We start from the raw sequence: 18,485 nt of genomic DNA, 5'->3' as shown, positions 1-18,485 counted from the left end.
TCCTTATACAGTAACACTCAAAATGCTGTGAGCCTTGCCTGGCTGGTTTGGTAGGCCCTCTGAACACTACCTCTCTTGAGTCCCTTCCAGCCAACCAGAACACATGGCCAAGTCACTGCTGCAGTTTAATCAAATAAGAGCAAAAGGTGACATTTCCCAAGTACCAGAACTTAAGCAAGGAACACAAGGGCCCCAGGGGGATGGGCAGGGCTCTGTTTCCTTTGGCACAGCACCATTTTTCACTAGCCCCCCAGGGAAACCGCATTAGGACCTGTAAACTTCGGTGCTGCCCTTGCCCAGTGTCTGGCAGTCTCGGTGTTAAAGGGAAAAAAGCAAAGGCCTGGTGCTGGTTCACAGGTCTGCCAGCTAAAACCAAGACCTCGGGTTGGGGGAGGAGCTCCATCTGGATTACCACTGTAACTCAGACCCACAACTGCCACTTCCAGGAAAGTAGGTGGGGCTCTTAAGGCAAGAGGCTGCCTCCAGGGTTCCAATCCTCTGCTGGATACTGAGAAAATTGCTGCCCTTGGGCCAGAGCCTCTGAGAAGCTACAGAAAAAGTGAGGGTCCTTCACTCCACTCCTCATACCTTCTGCACTGGGGCCTCAGTTGGCACAGCCTTCTTTCCCCGCTGCTTCCGTCCCCGGGCATAGACTCTAAGTAGGAGGGCAGTGAAGACCACAGCCACTCCCAGCCCCCCCACCACAGTGACAGTATGGCCATAGAGGAGGCAGGAGAGAAGGATGGCAATAGCCTGGCGGAGAGTCATGATGATGGTGAAGACGGCAGCACCGAACTGTCCAATGGTGTAGAAGATGAAGAGCTGACCGAAGGCAGAGCAGATGGAGAGGAGGAGGGCATGGAGTGCAAACTCACTGTGCCGCCCCATGAAGCGGGCTCCCTCCAGTAGGGCGCCCTGCTCCAGTAGTGAGCCTACTGTGAAGAGACAGGAGAACAGATTGACCCCAAACATCATCTGCACTGAGGACATCTTATAGGCAAACAGGGCATCCTGCCAGTTTGAGGTGAAGCTGTCAAAAGCGATGTAGCCTGCCAGTAGGACCAAGCCTGAGAGCGTGGTGGCTGGAGAGCTTCGGGGTTCTGGTCCACTGGACAGCAGAAACATGCTAACCCCAATGGAGATGAGGCCTGCAGTCAGGTATTCCCAGTGTTCATAGCTTCGCCTGGACACCAGCTTTCCCATCATCATGACAGGAATCACCTTGGAGGCCTTGGCCAGCACCTGGGTAGGGAAGCTGACGAACTTAAGCGCTTCATATTGGCACCAGCTGCTAAGCACGTTTGACAGACTGGCAAAAGAGTACCGGTACATGGGTGCGCCATGACGGGGTTGCTTGCGCAGGACACAGTAGAGACCTGCCACAATCAGTGCCAGCACACGGTTCATCAGCACCAGGAACTGTGAGTCCGTGAAATGCTCTCCTGGTGATGTGGCTGTGGCCCCATAGCTGCCGGTCATCACTCTCTCCTGCAGTACACCCCAAGTCAGATAGGACACCTGGGGGGTGGGGGGAGAATGGAAACTGAACAAGAAAAGGAAAAGGTAGAAGTCTATTTTCTCTCTTCCTCGGGATGCTTGCATATGATGTAACTGTCACCATCCTTTTTGGTTCCTCTGTAGTAGAGGCTTCTTTCCTAAGCTTTAATTCACCACCTGCTTTAGGACCAGACCCTGTCCATCTCATGGCACAAGTCCATTAGAGCTGGCTCCACATACCATATAAAGTTTTATTGATTTTGAACCAATTCAAAATAAATTGGAATGTTTGGAAGCCTCAGAGAGGGCTGGCCACTTTCGGTTCAAATATATATAAGGTGGGCTGGAATCCACTCCAAACTATGGCCTGTGAGAGCATCCTACTCACAAAGGCGGAATGGCGGCCTAAACTTTTTTGTGTGTGGTCCTGGGGATTGACTGAGGTTTGTGCATGGTAGACAAGTGCTCTATTGGGTTATATGCCCAGAGCCCCTCTCACATTATTTTATTTATTTATTATTTTGAGACAGGGTTTCACTATGCAGCCCTAGTTATCCTGGAACTGGACATGTAGACCAGGCTGGTCTCCAGCTCAGAGATCCACCTGCTCTGCCTCCCACATGCTGGGACAAATGCACCACAATGCTTGGTTTTGACAGAATCTCACACTAAATTGCTCGGGTAGGCCTTCAGGCTTCTCTCTCTCTCTCTCTTTTCTTTTCTTTTTTTGCTTTCAAGACAGGGTTTCTCTGTGTGGTTCTGGATGTCCTGGGACTTCCTCAGTAGACTAGGCTGGCCTCCAACTCAGAGAGATCCTCCTGCCTCTGCCTCCAGAGTGCTGGAATTAAAGGCGTCCACCACCACCACCACCACTACCACCAGGCTCAGGCCTTGAACTTTTGGTCCTTCTACTTCAGCTTCCGAATAGCTGGGATGACAGCTTGTGCTACCATGCATGGCTTTCCCCAAAATTTTGTCAGTGAGATTATATATTAGACACAGTACACAGAGCAGAAAAAGAGCACAGAAAGAAAAAATATGGACAAGACAGGCTGTCTTCCACACTAGACATGTTTACATATGTGTATGGTGAACTGTCGGGACAGGTGTTGGAGGAAGAAAGGCTAAGAGGAAGAAAATACTTCAGCACTTTCAGGGTGGGGCTGCATCCTGCAGGGACATAAACCATACCTAAATCAACAAACCTTTGGTGTGGGCAGGACAACTCTGGTTTCATTAAGTCCCTGGCTGCCTGTACCCAACCTGGGAAGAGAAGGGGAGTCTGTCTACTTACCTGGAGCCCTGAGGCACAGAAGACCAGCTTCAGGACCTGCCAAGAGGGCGTAGTATCCGCTGCTTCTGTCCGGGGAGCCAGTGGAATCTCATCAGAGGCCTTGGGCTCATTGCCAAACACACAGGCTTTCACCAGGGGAAAGCAGAGACCCCTGCCTGAAGAAGACACACAAAGTCAAGTTCCACACCTTCTCCAGAGCAGCCAGCCAGCCCCCGTCTCTGACCTCCTGGCTCCCCTCCCTTCCCAAGTCACGTTCCACTTTGAATGTCCGCCAACACCTACAACCGTACCTAGCTCATTTCCCCACCCTTAGACCACATTACCTGTCTCCAGGTAGTTCTTCCGTCTTAAATATTGCACCAGGAGGTAGCCAGGTACCATAAAGCTGGCATAGCCAGCAGCATTCAAGAAAAAGCGGAAGAACCACAGCTGTGTCCAGGACTGCGGAGGGGCTTCGGGTGACTCCCCACCTGCTCCCAAAGAAGGGAGCGCGGCGAGCACCACCACTGCCCACCATCTGCTGGGACAGCCAAAGCAGCGATTAGGGTTGCGGCTCTTCAACCCCTCTGCCCTCCGGAGGGGGACTGTACCAGGGAAGTGCCCAGTGGCGTCCCCGCCCCCTCCGCTGCAGTCCAGCGGGACGGACAAAGAGCTTCTCTCTCCCTCTCTCTCGGGGGGTCCGACGCAGGCCAGGCAGAACCTCCTCCCTTCCCGGGGGCGGCCCCGCCTGCCCAGCCACATAGGTCGCCTCTGTTCCCTCCAGCGCGCGGGCAGCTCAGGCCACGGGCGCCTCCCCCCCCTCCACCCCCCCCACTTCCCGCTCCGGAGCGCCACGGTCCCACATCCCCTCCGGGAGACGTCCCCGAAGCCCCCCGGGAGCACAGGCCACACGCCGCGCCCCCATCCACACCGGCTCCTGACAGCGCTCCGCGGGTCTGCAGCTGGAGGACCCCACCCCGCCTCCCGAGCCCTGGGGTCTCGGTCACGTGGCCCCGGGGTCTCAGTCACGTGGGCCATGGCTGCCCGAGCCCCCCCCACCTGGCGTCCATGGCCCAGCCGCGTGGGGCGGAGGGGGGACCGGGGAATGCGAGTCCCCGGGCCGCACGCTCCCTCCGCTCCCTTCGCCGCCCGCTCCAGCAGCCAGCCAGCCAGCCAGCCAGCGGAAGTGCCGCGCTCTTCCCGCCTCCTCCCCGCCGGTGCCCCTCCGCGGCCGCCCGGCCACAGCGCCCCCGCGCGGCCCGGAGGCAGACCAGCCCGGTTCTCGCGGGGAACCCCGGTTGGGACTCCCTCCCAATTCATCAGCTTGCTTGGTCATAGCCATCCACCCTTGCCATCCCAGACACAGGGACGACTATTGCCATCTAGTGGACGGGACTTTTGAGCATCTGAGACCCAAGCACTTCCCCTTAGGTCAGTTTTCCCGACAATGTCTCCTTCCTTTTTCGGCTGGGTCAGTGATCATCCCCCTAGTACCTGTGACCGTGACCTTCGAGACTCTGCACGACCACGTGCGTCCTCCTCGCCCACTCACTCGCCCAACCCTGTAGAACCCTGCTGACCTGTTTGCAGTTCCTTAAACTCATGGGAGGCCTTCCCCTAATGCTGTCCCTTTCTTTGCTCATCCTACGTCACAGTTTTTCTTTTCTTTTTTTTTTTGGTTTTTAGAGACAGGGTTTCTCTGTGTAGCTTTGCGCCTTTCCTGGAACTCACTTGGTAGTCCAGGCTGGCCTCGAACTCACAGAGATCTGCCTGGCTCTGCCTCCCGAGTGCTGGGATTAAAGGCGTGCGCCACCTTTCTTTCTTTCTCTTTCTTTCTTTCTTTCTTTCTTTCTTTCTTTCTTTCTTTCTTTCTTTCTTTCTTTCTTTCTTTCTTTCTTTCTTTCTTTCTTTCTTTCTTTCTTTCTTTCTTTCTTTCTTTTCTTTCTTTCCTTCCTTCCTTTCCTTTCTTTCTCTCTCTGTCTCTCTCTCTCTCTCCCTCCCTCCCTCCCTCCCTCCCTCTCTTTTTTCTTCCCAAGACAGGGTTTCTCTGTGTAGCCTTGGCTGTCCTGGAACTTGCTTGGTAGACCAGGCTGGCCTCGAACTCACAGCAATCTGTGTGTCTCTGTCGCCCTGAGAGTGTTGGGATTAAAGGAGTGTGACCACCACCAGGCTCTATGTCCCAATTTCTGTAACACCCATCTGAAGCTTCCCCTCGGCCACCCAGAGAATGATTCTCCACCCACTCCACTGTCCCCGTTCTTGCTAGTTTTTCCTTCCCAGCACCCCTTGAAACTTACGACCATGTATTTAGTTGTTTATAATTTTAATAGCTGTCTCACTCACAGGATGCACTTGCTTAGAGTTTATAAGCGCTAAGCATCAGAAACTATGTTGGCTTATTTCCTCTTGTTCTTCATGGCAGTCATGGGCCTGACCTAGCAGGGCCCTCAGTGTGTGGAATCTAAGGGAAGAAAAGTAGAGCTGTAGTTCTCTTGTCCTCCATGTCCCCAGGCTTCTTCAGGGACACGGCTCCATATTCCTCCTTCTCACTCTCCATCCCTGGGCAGTTCCACATGAAGGAGATATGTCTGTGCTGGCAGCAAACAGGCCTGAGAACTCTCAGTTCTCCTACCCTACCCAGCAAGGCTCTGCTCCCCTTGCTCAGGGCCCAGTTTCCTTCCCTCTGCCTTGACTTCAGGATCACAGGTCAGGTCTGCCTACGCATACAACTGTAGAAGGGAAACATTTTTTTTTTTTTTAAAGTCTCTCTCTTAGTGTCATGTTACAGAATTATCCCTCCCAAAGGCTCAGTTTGGAGCCTTATGTATGAAGTCTTTAGATAAGTGTGTTTTCCCAGGCTCACTGCCACCAAACCTATATTCGCAGCTACTCAGGAGGCTGAGACAGAAGGATCCTAGTTCAAGGACTGCTTGCTACAGAGTGAGTTCCAGGCTATCTCAGGCCACTCCGTGAGACCCTGTCACAAAATTCAAAGTAAAGAGAGGGTTGGGGATAGAGCTACATCATAGTAAGCTTGCCTACCAATTGTAGGTGCTAGGTTCAACCCCCAGTCCCAAGCACACTCACAAAGGGGTTTTAGGCAAGACCCCTCAGGGTCCTGTTTGCTCATCCCTGTCTTCCTGATGGTTGGTAATTTCAGCCTGTGCCATCTTCCACAGGAGCAAGCAGGCTTCACTTGGGATACCTGGGGCTTGGAGGGTCTTTCAAGACTCTCCATCCTGACCACCTGGGAAGCTCTTCCTTGCAGAGTGGTTCTTCCTCATTTGCAATCCTTCCTCTCATTTTAGGACTACACTAGCCCCAGGCTCCAGCCTCAGCAGAGGGGCGCGTTGCTTGGGCCCCAGCTGCAGCAGCTGTGGCTCCAGCTTCCAGGCGTGAAGAGGTGGAACCCTCCTCCTGGCTTCAGTCAGTACACAGCAGTGGCTTCCCGGAGATTTTCAGATCATCAAAGGGCAAATAAGAGAGGAGCTGAGAAAGATAATGGAGGGAAACAGAGTTAATGTCAGGAGAGAGGGCAGCAGGGAACTGGGAGGAACTGTCAATACTAACTTCCCAGACGGTGAGTGACCTGGGCATGGCAGAGGTCCAAAGCTTTAGCCAAGCTCTAAAATAAATCATGCAGAATATCAGAGCCAGGAGTGGCTTAGAGCTGACCCAGTCCATTGGACTATCCTTTGCTGGAGTTGTTGGGGGGTGGGGAAGGGCAAGCATTATATATTTTGAATATTTTTGTTTGTTTCTTTGTTTTTGAGAGAATTTCTCCGTGTAGTTTTGGTGCCTGTCCTGGAACTCACTCTGTAGACCAGACTGGCCTCTAACTCACAGACCTCCACCTGCCTTTGCCTCTCAAGTGCTGGGATGAAAGGCATGTGCCAGCATACCTGGCTGAATTTTTTTTTTCTTTGGTTTTTCAAGACAGGGTTTCTCTGTGTGGTTTTAGTGCCTGTCCTGGATCTCGCTCTATAGACCAGGCTGGCCTCGAACTCACAGAGATCCGCCTGCCTCTGTCTCCCCAGTGCTGGGACTAAAGGTGTGTGCCATCACCACCAGGCACTGAATATTTTTTTATGTATAGAAAACGTGAGTTTTGCTGGGTGGTGTCGGTGCATGCCTTTAATCCCAGCACTTGGGAAGGAGAGGCAGGTGGATCTCTGAGTTCCAGGCCAGCCTGGTCTACAAAGCCAGTTCCAGGCCAGCCAGGGCTACACAGAGAAACCCTGTCTTGAAAAGCAAAAAAACCAAAAAAAAAACAGTCTAAGACCTGGAGCAGGTATAGATTTGTGTGCTGCGGACATTGCTGAAGTTGAGTGCGGACGGGTGCTGAGGTATAGCTCTTTGTAGTCCATCTGGCTGCTCACCGATTCACTCCTGTGAGAGTCCATGTTTGGGCTCTTTGGGCCGGACCAGTTTAGAGAACTGGCTGAGGGGCAAATACAGCCCAAGACGTCACAGTTGTTAAGAACAGTCCTGTTCTGCCCTAGCAGTTTCAGGGAGGAGAGGGGTTGAGGTAGGAGCTCACGTAGCTTAGGCTGGCCTTGAAGTTGCTATATAGATGAAGACCTTCAGCATTTGACCCCCCCCCCCCACGCCTCCATTCCCCAAGTGCTGGAATTGCAGGTATATGCCACTGTATGTGGTGCTGGGCATTGCACCCAGGGCCTGTTACATGCTAGGCCAGTATTCTGTCAACTGCTACATCCCCTACCTGACCCCAGCACTGTTACCTGGCTGGAGTCCTTTGCCTAAGGAAAGAGCCTGACTCTGTTATGGGTGGGAGGCCCTGCAAGGCAGAGCGTATGTGTCTTACATCCTCAGCCAGGTCCTGGGGTGTCTCATCTTCTACATTCAGCAGCAGGGAGTCGGCACCAGCCTCACAAAGAGCGGAGGAGATACTGTTGAGGCCCCGGCCAGCTGCCAGGTGCAAAGGTGTGCACCCATTGAGCATGCGGGCATCTACCCGGGCACCAGCCCGGAGCAGGAACTGTACCAGGCTGCGCTCCTGGGTTTCCACAGCCAGGTGCAGGGCAGTCTTTCCACTGGTGGCCTCCTGGAGAGGAACAGGGGAGTCAGCTGGAATGTTAAGAGGTAATATGCTGAGCCTGAGCTCTGGAGATGGGGGGTCAACATGTTTAACACTAACAGGGGACCTGCAGTCAGACCAGATGGGGGCAGGTGGTGGGCCAGGTGGCGCCCTGACTGGTAGCCTCACCTGTGCGTCAATGTCAGCTCCATTCTGAAGCAGCAGTTCTATAAGTGATTGGTTCCTCTGCAATGTGGCGATGTGGAGACAGGCCAGACCTGAGGTGGAGTAGGTGGAGATGCTGTTTGGTGTCTACTGGTCCTTTTCTCCAGGGACTACCCAACCCTTTAGCCTCATGGGACTCTGCCTACTCAGTGCCTCTAATCACAGGACTGTTAAAATACCACCTCCCCAAAACCCCCTCACAAGTCTGAGAGGAAAGGAACTCAAAGTTTCCATTTTTTCAGTCATGATATTGAAACTTTCATGCTTCAAGGATCAGGCTGCCGAGTGACAGCCCCAAATGCACACATCCTTCCAATAGATACCCCACCCCCACTAACACCAGACTTTTACCTGCCTGGGGATCCTCACAGGCCCCGTCTCTACCTGGGGATCATTTCTTCCTATATGCCCCAGGGCTTTTATTTTACTTGATTTCGCTATTTCCTTTCTGGTCTAGAACCTCCTTCCTTTTTCTAAATGTAATAGAGACCTAGATTGAAACTTACATCCTCTATCACTTTCAAGTCTGTTCTCTTCTAAGATTCCTGACTCTGAGGACTTCCCTGACCTCCCTACCAAAAAAAAAAAAAATCACCCTAACCCTGCCACCTCCCAGCTCTCCCTCTGCTCCTCTACAACGCCCACATTGTAGATCTATCATCTGTCTTCCTCTTTCTTGGTTTTGCTCACAGATGTAGGCTCTGCTCCTATGACCATGTGTGGCACACAGAAAGGGAGTTCCTTTGTTCATCTAATTGCTACTAAATTAAATATCTTTAGGGCAAGATTTAGATGTCTGCTCGTCACACTGCAGGCACTGGGAAAATTCTCAAACAAATCATTCCCTCAGTCCTTTAGTAAGGCTGAATTGAGTGCTCGTGTCCTTAGACAGGAGGAGGAGCAGCAGGCAGGGTAGGCACCTCCCTTTCCTGTCACTTGGGCCCGTCTACCCCTAGGTGCCCCCCAGGCCCTGGGGCTACTTGCACCTTGCCAGTTCTTCAGCTGGAGGTCCAGGGGGTGAGAGGGCTCCCTTCCTGGCTCTGGCTGCTCCTTCAGCAGGCAGCACGCACAGGCCAGATTCTGGCGCCGGCAGGCTACATGCAGGGCTGTATCACCGTGTTGGTCCTGTAGTATTCGGCTGGCTCCCTTCAGCACCAGCGCCCGGACGATATCAGGCTGGTCCAGGTGCACAGCCAGATGGAGTGCTGTCTGCAGGCACAGAGGGTCACAGGGTCACAGGGCCACTGCAGCAGGCTCCTGTCTCTGAGAACATGTTTGGGGACGGGGTACAACCATCTTTAAGTCCTAGCATCGTCTCTGAAAGTAGCTGTAAAAGCCAGAGTTGGATTTTCCATGAAATTACTCCCAAGATCCCCCATCCTCCCCCAAGTGCTTGGGACTCCAATTCTGGTAGCAGGATAAGGGAAACAGAGCCCCCTGCTCTAAGTCCTTTATCCTGGAGACATCTGTGTTATCCTCAAGGGCTGGTCTGCAGCCTTGGGTGAGGAGAGGAAAGACAGAACAGTCAGGGTGGTCTCTCACCACTTGCTCCCTCCTTTAAGGCTCAATTAAGATGTCAACTTTTATGTGGCCTTCTTTGCCTGTCCCTCAGAGACACCAGCCCCCACTGAAGCTGCTGTGATCTTCAGTACAACTGTTATCATGCTGTATAATTAGGTGCTGGTGACGAGGCTGCGAGCACCTTGTGCGTGGGCAGAAGCCGCCGCATCTCACTCATCTGTCTTCGTGATGCAGCTGCTGGCTGTGTCTGGCAGATGGCTTCCTATGGCCTCTGGTTTGGCTGCTGGATTTGGTGATCAGGCTACAGACAGGTATCTGGACACAGCTTTTTCTCTCTACTCACCTGGTAAAGGTTGTTCTGAATGTCCAGGACTTCCTGGGGCAGGAAAGCCAGGCAACAGAATAGCACTGCTGGGGCTTCATGAATCACTGCCAAGTGGAGCAGCCTGGAGCAGGAGAGGGCTAGGGTCAGGGCCCTGGCCAGAGAGGGTATGCCGGGAGCTTGGGGTTAGAATGAATGCATCAACCTCTAACTAGCTACCCACAACCAAGTCGGTGCAGGAAGTGAGAGTTTGGGCCAGGAAGTAAGGGGTTGGCACAGGAAGCCAGGATTCTGGATGTGGGAGCACCAAGATCTGATGGCTAGACCTGCAAGATCTGATGGCTAGACCTGTGGAGGGCCTTGGCTGGGTGGGTATGTGGGCAGGGTGCTGACGGGGTAACAGCCGTCCTGGCCAGCTTGCCCACACCCAGCTCCCTTCTGCCCCCAGGGCCTTGCCAGGCCGGCTGCAGCTCAAAGCTAAACTGAAGGCTGCTGGGGGAACTCGGAGGGGGTTTCCAGGGCTGAGTTACCCACCTCCCCACAACAGGGAGTACAGGAGGAGGAGGAGGAGGAGGCAGATGTGGGGTTCCCCCCAAGGTCACACATTCCCAGGGAGGGAAGAGAGCAAGCACAGCATTTTGATCTGCTGCCCTACCCATGAGTCAAAGGGCCATTCCTCCTCCTGCACGGGCCCGCAGCGGGGGCCTGGTCAGAAACCCTCTCCTAAGTACAGCTCTGAGGGGAGCTGGGTGCAGCGCAGGCAATGTGCTTGATGGGGAGGGGATGACAGGAGTAACTGGGGCATCTGGGATGGGAAGTTCCAGTCTTGGGGTTTCCCCACAGCAGGTGGGAAGAATGAAAGCCAGGGTTCAACGGTCTAGACCTGGACAGCTGCCTGGGGGCAACTTGGCTAAAGGCCTGTCTTAGGGCTAGGGAGGGGGATACTCAGGCAGGAGAGGGGCAAGCTCTGGCTGTAGGCAGGCGGTAGAGAAGGCCAGGAGAGAGTGACGAGGGAGGGAGGAACCGCTCTGGAAATCCCCTCGGCCAGGGCCTGCTCTCTGGGTCACATTCCCTGCAGCCACCTCCCTCTCCCCTCAGCCTCCCCTCCTCCCCCTTCCTTTCCCACTTCCACACTTTCCACAGTCCAGCCACCTCCAAAGGAGGAAAGAGCTCTGCTGGGGGGGGGGGGGTGTCCCCGATGCTTCTCCGCAAACACACGGCACCTGTCTCTAACCAGATGGTCAAGGCTGGAGCTCAGAGGCTCACAAAGGAGGACAGGAGAAGTTGTGCATGGAGCCCCCCAAACTCTGAGGTTCTGGGCTAAGGGTTTGCGACCCAGGGACAAAGTACAAAAACCTAACCTCCTCTCTCCCACACGCTGGGTGGAGACTATCTTTGCCAATACCCACCCAAGACCCCCACATCTCCAACAAGCAGGTCGGGACAGGTACCCCCTGCATTCCAGCATCTCTCATCTGGGACTCCAACTGCCCCTACTCTGTCTATCATCTCCAAAGCCCAGTCACTCCCTCTGCTAGCACGTTCTTCTACCTAAGGCCATTCTCATACTGGCTACACTTGATTGCCTCAGTCCAGCTACATCTGACTCCAGCTGGGCCTAGGGGAGGAAAAGGAAAATGAAGAGATTAAGACAGGACAGTGAGGAGAATTTGGGGAGCTCAGGAGGTGCAGGGTGTTGGGGAGGCTGACACCAAGCCATCACTTCCCTTTTCTCAGAGGAGGAGGAGGAAGTGAGCTGGGGCAGCCAGCTGCCTATCCTGTTTGTTGGGGCAAGAATTCTCAGTCTACTCACCAGTCTTTTGGAACCAATTCCAAACAGGCAACCTGGGAGCACCCTTAACTCAACTTCCTGGGTTCAAATGGCACCTGTAACCTGGTGTTGTCTTTTGTTCCTTGGGATAGGGCGTTGTGAAGTCAGGCACTGGGATCTCAAATATTGAGCAAACAGGGACATCCCCTCTCCCAAGAAGAAAAACAAAAACTGAATTGGTTGTGGGGAATTTCTCTTCCCAGGGGTGGGTCACTGGTAGATTTTTAAGATTCTAGCTGGGCGTTCTAGGTTCCAAGGGCCCTGCTAGCTCTGCCCACTCCCCAAAGAGGGAGATGGTGTCTGGTCTTTTGGGCTGAACCTGACTACAGCTTAAAAAGTAGGCTACGAGTTAAGTTTGGAGTTTGGAGAAGAGGGTTGGCCCTTCCAGGGAGGGTGCTTTGAGGGTCTATCCTCTCAGGTGATGATGGTGGTCGGATGCCCAGCCAGTTGCAGCTCCTGGGGAGGCTCTGACTGTGAGCATCTTTTCTCAGCCTATCCAGTTTACTCACGTGTCTCCATCCTCAGAGATGTATGTGAGCGCTTCGAGTTGCTGAGGGCTCAATACCTCCGTGTGGGGCAGCGGTGAGTCTGGGGCCGGGTCCTCCACTTCAGGTCTCCCCAGCAAGGGCAAGGACTCAGTGAGAGAGGAGGAAGCATAGGTGGAGTCCGCCCCGCTCTCCATCTGCATCTTCTTTCTCCCCTGGTTCCTTGTGGGTCTCTGGAGGATGGCTCCAGGGCTGTGGGCAGCCTCTGTGCGATGGTCCGGAGCCTGGGGACGCGGCAGGCTCGGGCAAGGAGCGCAGAGAGCGCAGCGACTCTATGCCGGAGTCGCACTGGCCGTCGTCCGCCTCGTCCGGCCCCTTCCGCGCATCCGACATGCCGGCCGCGCCAGCCCGGGCGTCCGGGGTCCAGCGGGATCTAACTCTGAGATGTGCTGCGCGCTTTTCCGGGTTTGCGGGTCCGCCTAGCAGAACCAGAGTCCCTCTCCGAGCGGTCTCATTACCCGCTGTGCAGGCGCCAGGAACGGACACGAAGCGCGAGAGGTCCGGGGCTCCGGCCAGGTCCACCGCAGCGGATGCTTTGGGCAGCTGAACGGTCCCTAGTCCAGTCTTCTCTCTTGCCCCGCCCCCGGGCCCAAGAAGAGGCGGCCAGCCACCGCCACGCCCACAGCCCCGCCCCTCAAAGGCGCTTCCGGGTAGAGCCCCGCCCCTCCGGAATCCCCCTGCTGCTTGCGTAGGCTGGGAGTCTCTGGTTACCAAGTCTTGACTCACTCCTGCGTTGATTGTTTCGCCCATTCACTCATTCATTCATTCATTCGTTCGTCATTCATTTCACTCTTCCCCTCCCCTTTTTATTTCATTCATTAATTCCACGCATTCTTTCGTTTGTTCTTTTAGTTCTGTGTCTTCCTTTCCTTGAGTTCATCGTTTGAAAAGTGTATTTCATGTGTTCATGAACACATTTCATTAGGTTCATCGTTTAAAAAGTGTGTTTCTTGGTTTTCTGCACAAACTCGCTGCTTTGTGGGGAGACTGCATAGGTTGGTGGGATGGTGTCTTAGAGTTTCTATTGCTCTGAGGAAACACCATGATCAAAAACCAAGTTGGGGAGGAAAGGGTTTACTCAGCTTGCACTTCCACATCACTGTTCATCATTGAAGAAAGTCAGGTCAGGAACTCAAACAGGGCAGGATCCTGGAGATAGGAGTGGATGCAGAGGCCATGCAGGGGTGCTGCTTACCGGCTTGCTTCTCATGGCTTGCTCCACCTGCTTTCTTATAGAACCCAGGACCACCAGAATGGGCTGGGCCCTCCCCATCAGTCACTAATTAAGAAAATGCCCTACAGTTGATCTTTAAAAAACAACATTTGTTTATTTATTTATTGTGCATACAGTGTTCTACCTGCATCCCTGCAGACTGGAAGAGGGCACCAGATCTCATTACAGATGCTTGTGAGCCACCATGTGGTTACTGGGAATTGAACTCAGGACCTCTGGAAGAACAGCCAGTGCTCTTAACCTCTGAGCCATCCCTCCAGCCCCCCTACAGTTGATCTTCTGGAGGCATTTTAATCGAGGTTCCCTCCTTTCACACAACTATCGCCTGTCAAGTGGACATAAGACCAGTCAGATGGGGAGGCTTTTCTTCCTACCCTCTGCCTGTTTTTTCTCAATTTCTCTTGCCTCTCCATCATATACTATCAGCGCTCAGAGGTCTGGGTGGGGGGGGCACACTTCATTATCTTTAGGAAAGCAGCTTTTTCCTGGGGAATCTTTATAGACAGTCTCCTGTGTCAGCTCCCCAGATCACAGATTTGGCAGGAGGATGTGATTTGGAGAAGTGGGTTTTCTGGGGCAGGCTTGTCTAACAAGTCATGGTGGTCATGTGGTTTCTTCTTCCTCACAGGGTGGTGCACTCGCCTTTGGTGGGTACAGTATCTGACTACCCCAGTAGTCAGAGAAGTTTAGTTCCTCACAGTGGGGCCAGGATGGGGAGGTCCCTGACACTGTTGAGGTCTCCACCCCAGCCCCAGTCATGAAACATCTTTCTCTCCCTGTCCTGCTTTTCCTCGACATAGCTGGGTTGGAGAGAGCATCCCCCCACCCAGGTAAGCCCTTAGCTGGAGCTTTCTGCTGCTCTTTCCTTGGGCTAGCAATACCCTTAGAAGGTCCTCACCAACCAAGGAGCAGCTTCGTTGCAGTCCTAGCCCTGGAGAAGGGAAGCTGGGGTAGATAGCTACTGAGCCATTCGGGAACCTCACTTACTCATCCAGCCATTCACTCATTTGCAAACATATGTGGAGGTGTTTTTATACATCCGATAGTCTCTAATACGAGAGACAGATCAATAACCACAGTAACAGTAATAACCAACAGCCATTATCATTTTCCCATTACCATCACCATCACCACAAGGAAAAAAAAATCCAGCCTTCTAAAAGTTTCTGGCAGGGGCTGGAGAGATGCTCCAGCAGTTAAGAACACTGGCTGCTCTTGAAAAGGGCCCAGGTTCAGTTCCCAGCACCCACAGGGGGGCTAATAACCACCTGCAATCTGATGTCTGATCTGATGCCCTCTTCTGACCTCCATGAGCACGTGGCATGAACACAGCACGCGCACACTTGTGCAGGCAAAACACTCATACACATACAATAAAAATACACAGATCTCTTAAAGTTTCTGGCAGTTACAACTTAGAATGTTTATCATCCAGTCGGGCCAACTACTTACTCAGTGGGGAGAGGGACAGAGATGTTTCAGTTTGAGCTGGAGATGGGGTGGGGGAAAGAATTGAGACGAGAGGCACCCCTTCTCACCCTCTGTTCTCCATTCAACTGGAGGACTAGTGAGAGGACATGCCAAGCAAAGGCAGATTGGAATCCTGTCAGGACAGCCCAGGAACTGAGGTATCTATTAGGAATGTAGCTCAAACGTAGAATGCTTCCCTGGTAAATGCAATGCCTTGGGTTTGAGCCTTAGAATGATACCCCAAAACAAACACCCCAGTCCATCAAAACAGCAACACATAAGGGGCAAACGTTTTCAACCTCTTTTCCCATTCTCAAAATTTAAGCAACTATATTAGCTACAGGTTTTTTTTTTTTTTTTTTTTGGTTTTTCGAGACAGGGTTTCTCTGTGTAGCTTTGCGCCTTTCCTGGGACTCACTTGGTAGCCCAGGCTGGCCTCGAACTCACAGAGATCCGCCTGGCTCTGCCTCCCGAGTGCTGGGATTATAGGCGTGCGCCACCACCGCCCGGCTAGCTACAGTTTTTAAAAAACCTGTGTTTTATACGTTTTCTTCAATGAAATTCTTATCAGGATCTAAATCTCACCGATGGTGGAAGCTGCGCACTCTGCAAGGGCACAGGACTCAGGAGAGTGCAGGGACCACCTTTCTAATTCACAATTTGAAGATGACTATTCCAACCCAACCCGCTGTCTGGTCCTGAGCCCTAACAGATGTGCCAACCCCCTTATTGACCACATGAGGGCAGCATCGAGCCACCCACAGCCCCAGCCCCAGCGCCAATGCTCTGACAGAGCCTTTCTGTCACTCCCGGGGTGAGGAGAAGCACCCCAGTGGCAGTGTTATCTGAAAGGATGGCCCTGGCCTTTGACTCAGGCTACAGTTTGGTCAGGTTCTGACTTTCCTTAAGAACAGTCCTCTCCCAGTTGTGGCCACTCAGCCCCTCCCTCTCTGCTGGTGTCCTTGGTTCCCTTTGGATGGTTCTACTCTCCACCTCCATCCACTGGGCTAGGCTTATCTTCAGAGAAACAGGCCCAGTTTCCATGGTGACCAGGCGGTCAGCTCCTTCCACTCCCCCCTCCTTTCAACCCCCATTTCCTGGAGCTTCCAGGGAAGGATATTGGCTATGACCAGAGAAGATGGGGGGGGGGGTCTCTTGGGAGTTCTGGAGTTGACCAAAGTTGACGCTGTCTCTCTTCCAATGTCCCCTGAGGTAGAGACAGTGGATGGGTATCAGGAAGATCATTACTAAATTCAAAGTATGGTAAATCCATGTAGGTTAGGAAAGGCCAGTGTCTGTGCAGGAGGTCTGAATATGGTGAGACAGGCTGAAGCCAGAGTGAGGAGCTGGAGTTGGCTGTGAGGTGGGTGGGAGCCACTGGAAGGAGCCACCAAGAGAGATTCCTCTTGTGTCATGGGTGTGGATGGGAAGCTCTCCCTTTTGGAGACTACATCCTGTTTGGGGGAAAGAATAGACTTTTTGACCTGAAGAGGGTCATTCAGGCTGATACTTCAAAGCAGTAGGGGGCCAGCAAGTCGCCCGGTCCTCACTTGGGAAGGGAGGGATAGGAAAACCGAGACAGAGGCAGGGTAGGGATGCAGAGAGTGGCTCTCCTGGTCCAGAAGAGGCGGACTTCCTGTCCCCAAAGACCAGGTATCAAAACTGCTTAAGGCTACTTCCTGCTCTAAAGGGACTCCAGTACTGGGGATTAAACTAGGGCTTCACACATATTAGACAAGTGTTATACTCCTGAGCTACAGCCCCAACCTACTACTCCCCCTCTCCACCCCTCCACCCCGCTTTCTTTTTGGTGTTTTCGAGACAGATTTTCTCTGTGTAACAGTCTTGACTGCCCTAGAACTCGCTTTGTAGACCAGGCAGCCTTTGAACTCACAGAGATCTGTCTGCCTCTGCCTCTGCTAGGATTAAAGGTGTGTGCCACCACCGCCTGGTCAACCTATCCCCTTTTTTGGACAGAGTTTTGGTATGTAGTCCAGGCTGTCCTCAAAGTATTGGTCCTCTTGCCTCCGATGTATGTCACTTCCCTTCATGAACTTTTTTTTTTTTTCTCCTCCAGAGAAAGATCTGGATTCTAGGAGTAATTCTGTGGGTGTGGGCAGGTGACTCCACAAGCGCCCCCTTGCCCTCCATATGCCGTGGTTCCCTATGGGTAAGGAAGAACAGTTATTGCATGTCAAAGACCCTAGTCACAGTAGGGTGATGGTACAGTGAGCACACAGAGTGCCCATGCCTGGCCTTCATCACACTCTTATTATAAAGATTGTTTTGCATGTCTTCCCAGTTAGGAGTGCTTCCTTTTTTTCCCCCCTTGGTTTATTTATTTATTTTTTATTTTATTTTATTTTTTTTTTGGTTTTCTCGAGACAGGGTTTCCCTGTGTAGCTTTGCGCCTTTCCTGGAACTCACTTGGTAGTCCAGGCTGGCCTTGAACTCACAGAGATCCACCTGGCTCTGCCTCCCGAGTGCTGGGATTAAAGCCCCCTTGGTTTATTAAGACAGAGTTTCTCTGTGTAAAAGTCCTGGCAGTCCTGGAACTCGCTCTGTGGACCAAGCTGACCTTGAAATTACAGAGATCTGCCTGCCTCTGCCTCCCGAGTGCTGGGATTAAATAGTCGTGCGCCACCACTGCCCGGCCTAGACTGTGTTTCTTGAGGGTAGGAAATTATATTTTATTTCTAAACATGACACACAGTAGGTGCCGAGTACTTGTTCATTTATGGATGGACCCAGGCACGCATGCCTGAGAAAGTATCAGTCTCTTGTGTGTCCCAGGCAATGCGGGGAAGAACAGCAGGGGGTGGGTGGGTGGCACAAAGGGCTTGGCTGCCTGCAGTCACCCAGCTTGCCTGCCCACCCTGGCAGCCTAGTGGGGAGGCAATAGGGGCGCAGAGCGAGACGGTGCTTGTCTAAGGTCGCAGAGCCAGAACCAAGAGTTAGAACTCAGGTGTCCTTGACCCCTAGCTTACGGCACTGGACACACTTCATTGCTTTTCTGGGGCTACCCTTGTCGGGGGCTTCCAGCGTCTCCAGTCTCTGCCCTCTAGTAGTCCTTTCTGGAATCTAGCTTCGGCGTTTTCCCTTCCACCCTATTCCATCCCTTCGGAGTCCGGTTCCTGACGTAACCCTTCACCACGCAGTTAGGACTAAGGGTCTTCCCTAGGATGCCCAGACTCCTTTTCCTCTCCCCAGCCTTCAGCCTCAAGGACCTGAGGATGGGAGAGGGATGCTGGTCGACTCCCCAGGGCCCTGCTAGCGAGGGCAGCTGGAGAGGAGCTGAGGCTGCGATCTTCCCAGGATGGGCAGGCAGGAGGAAGATGCGGTGAGCAGGGCTGAGGGAAAGGGCGCGGGGAGCCCCTGTTGCTTCACCCCTTTGGCGGTGTGGTGGTGGTGGTTATTAGGAAGGCTTGGTGAAGGCGGAGTTTGGGGGGCCGGGGGCGGGGCTCTGCTGCACTGGGAGGAAGAGGGGGGGCGCGCTGGCTCCAGCTCGGCTCAGACAAAAGGCGGC

General features: G+C 53.2%; 2 protein-coding genes across 4 annotated transcripts; both read right to left on the bottom strand.

Annotated features, from left to right (window-relative positions):
* Nucleotides 1-106: 106 nt before the first annotated feature.
* Nucleotides 107-3,947, bottom strand: Slc35b2 (solute carrier family 35 member B2). Of its 3 annotated transcripts, XM_052745423.1 has the most exons (4): nt 3,830-3,947; nt 3,115-3,308; nt 2,792-2,946; nt 107-1,518 (listed from the first exon to the last, which is right to left on the bottom strand). In XM_052745423.1, the coding sequence occupies exons 1-4, from the start codon at nt 3,838-3,840 to the stop codon at nt 583-585; spliced, it is 1,296 nt and encodes a 431-aa protein (XP_052601383.1). In that variant the 5' UTR covers nt 3,841-3,947; the 3' UTR covers nt 107-582. The 3 variants fall into 3 exon arrangements, with proteins under 3 accessions (XP_052601383.1, XP_052601382.1, XP_052601384.1); XM_052745422.1 differs by lacking the exon at nt 3,115-3,308 and having other exon boundaries at nt 3,830-3,944; XM_052745424.1 differs by lacking the exon at nt 3,830-3,947 and having other exon boundaries at nt 2,792-2,942.
* Nucleotides 3,948-5,076: 1,129 nt separating this feature from the next.
* Nucleotides 5,077-12,835, bottom strand: Nfkbie (NFKB inhibitor epsilon). The gene is given in 7 exon segments (XM_052745420.1): nt 5,077-6,259; nt 7,599-7,838; nt 8,001-8,089; nt 9,023-9,245; nt 9,901-10,003; nt 12,220-12,380; nt 12,382-12,835. Coding segments are annotated over 7 exon segments (1,089 nt in total). The 5' UTR covers nt 12,589-12,835; the 3' UTR covers nt 5,077-6,193.
* Nucleotides 12,836-18,485: the final 5,650 nt, after the last annotated feature.

The sequence above is a fragment of the Peromyscus californicus genome, unplaced genomic scaffold (assembly GCF_007827085.1).
Source record: "Peromyscus californicus insignis strain IS unplaced genomic scaffold, ASM782708v3 Scaffold_19__1_contigs__length_69161282, whole genome shotgun sequence".
NCBI classification, from domain to species: domain Eukaryota; kingdom Metazoa; phylum Chordata; class Mammalia; order Rodentia; family Cricetidae; genus Peromyscus; species Peromyscus californicus.
The sequence above is the reverse complement of the archived record's forward strand: the minus strand, read 5'-3'. Positions and strand labels throughout refer to the sequence as shown.

Excerpts from the sequence above, each read along its gene's own strand:
- Slc35b2 (XM_052745423.1), bottom strand. Across the intron at positions 2,947-3,114 it reads GAAGAACTACCTGGAGACAG|GCAGGGGTCTCTGCTTTCCC; the intron begins GTAATGTGGTCT and ends TGTCTTCTTCAG. Across the intron at positions 1,519-2,791 it reads TCTGTGCCTCAGGGCTCCAG|GTGTCCTATCTGACTTGGGG; the intron begins GTAAGTAGACAG and ends CCCACCCCCCAG.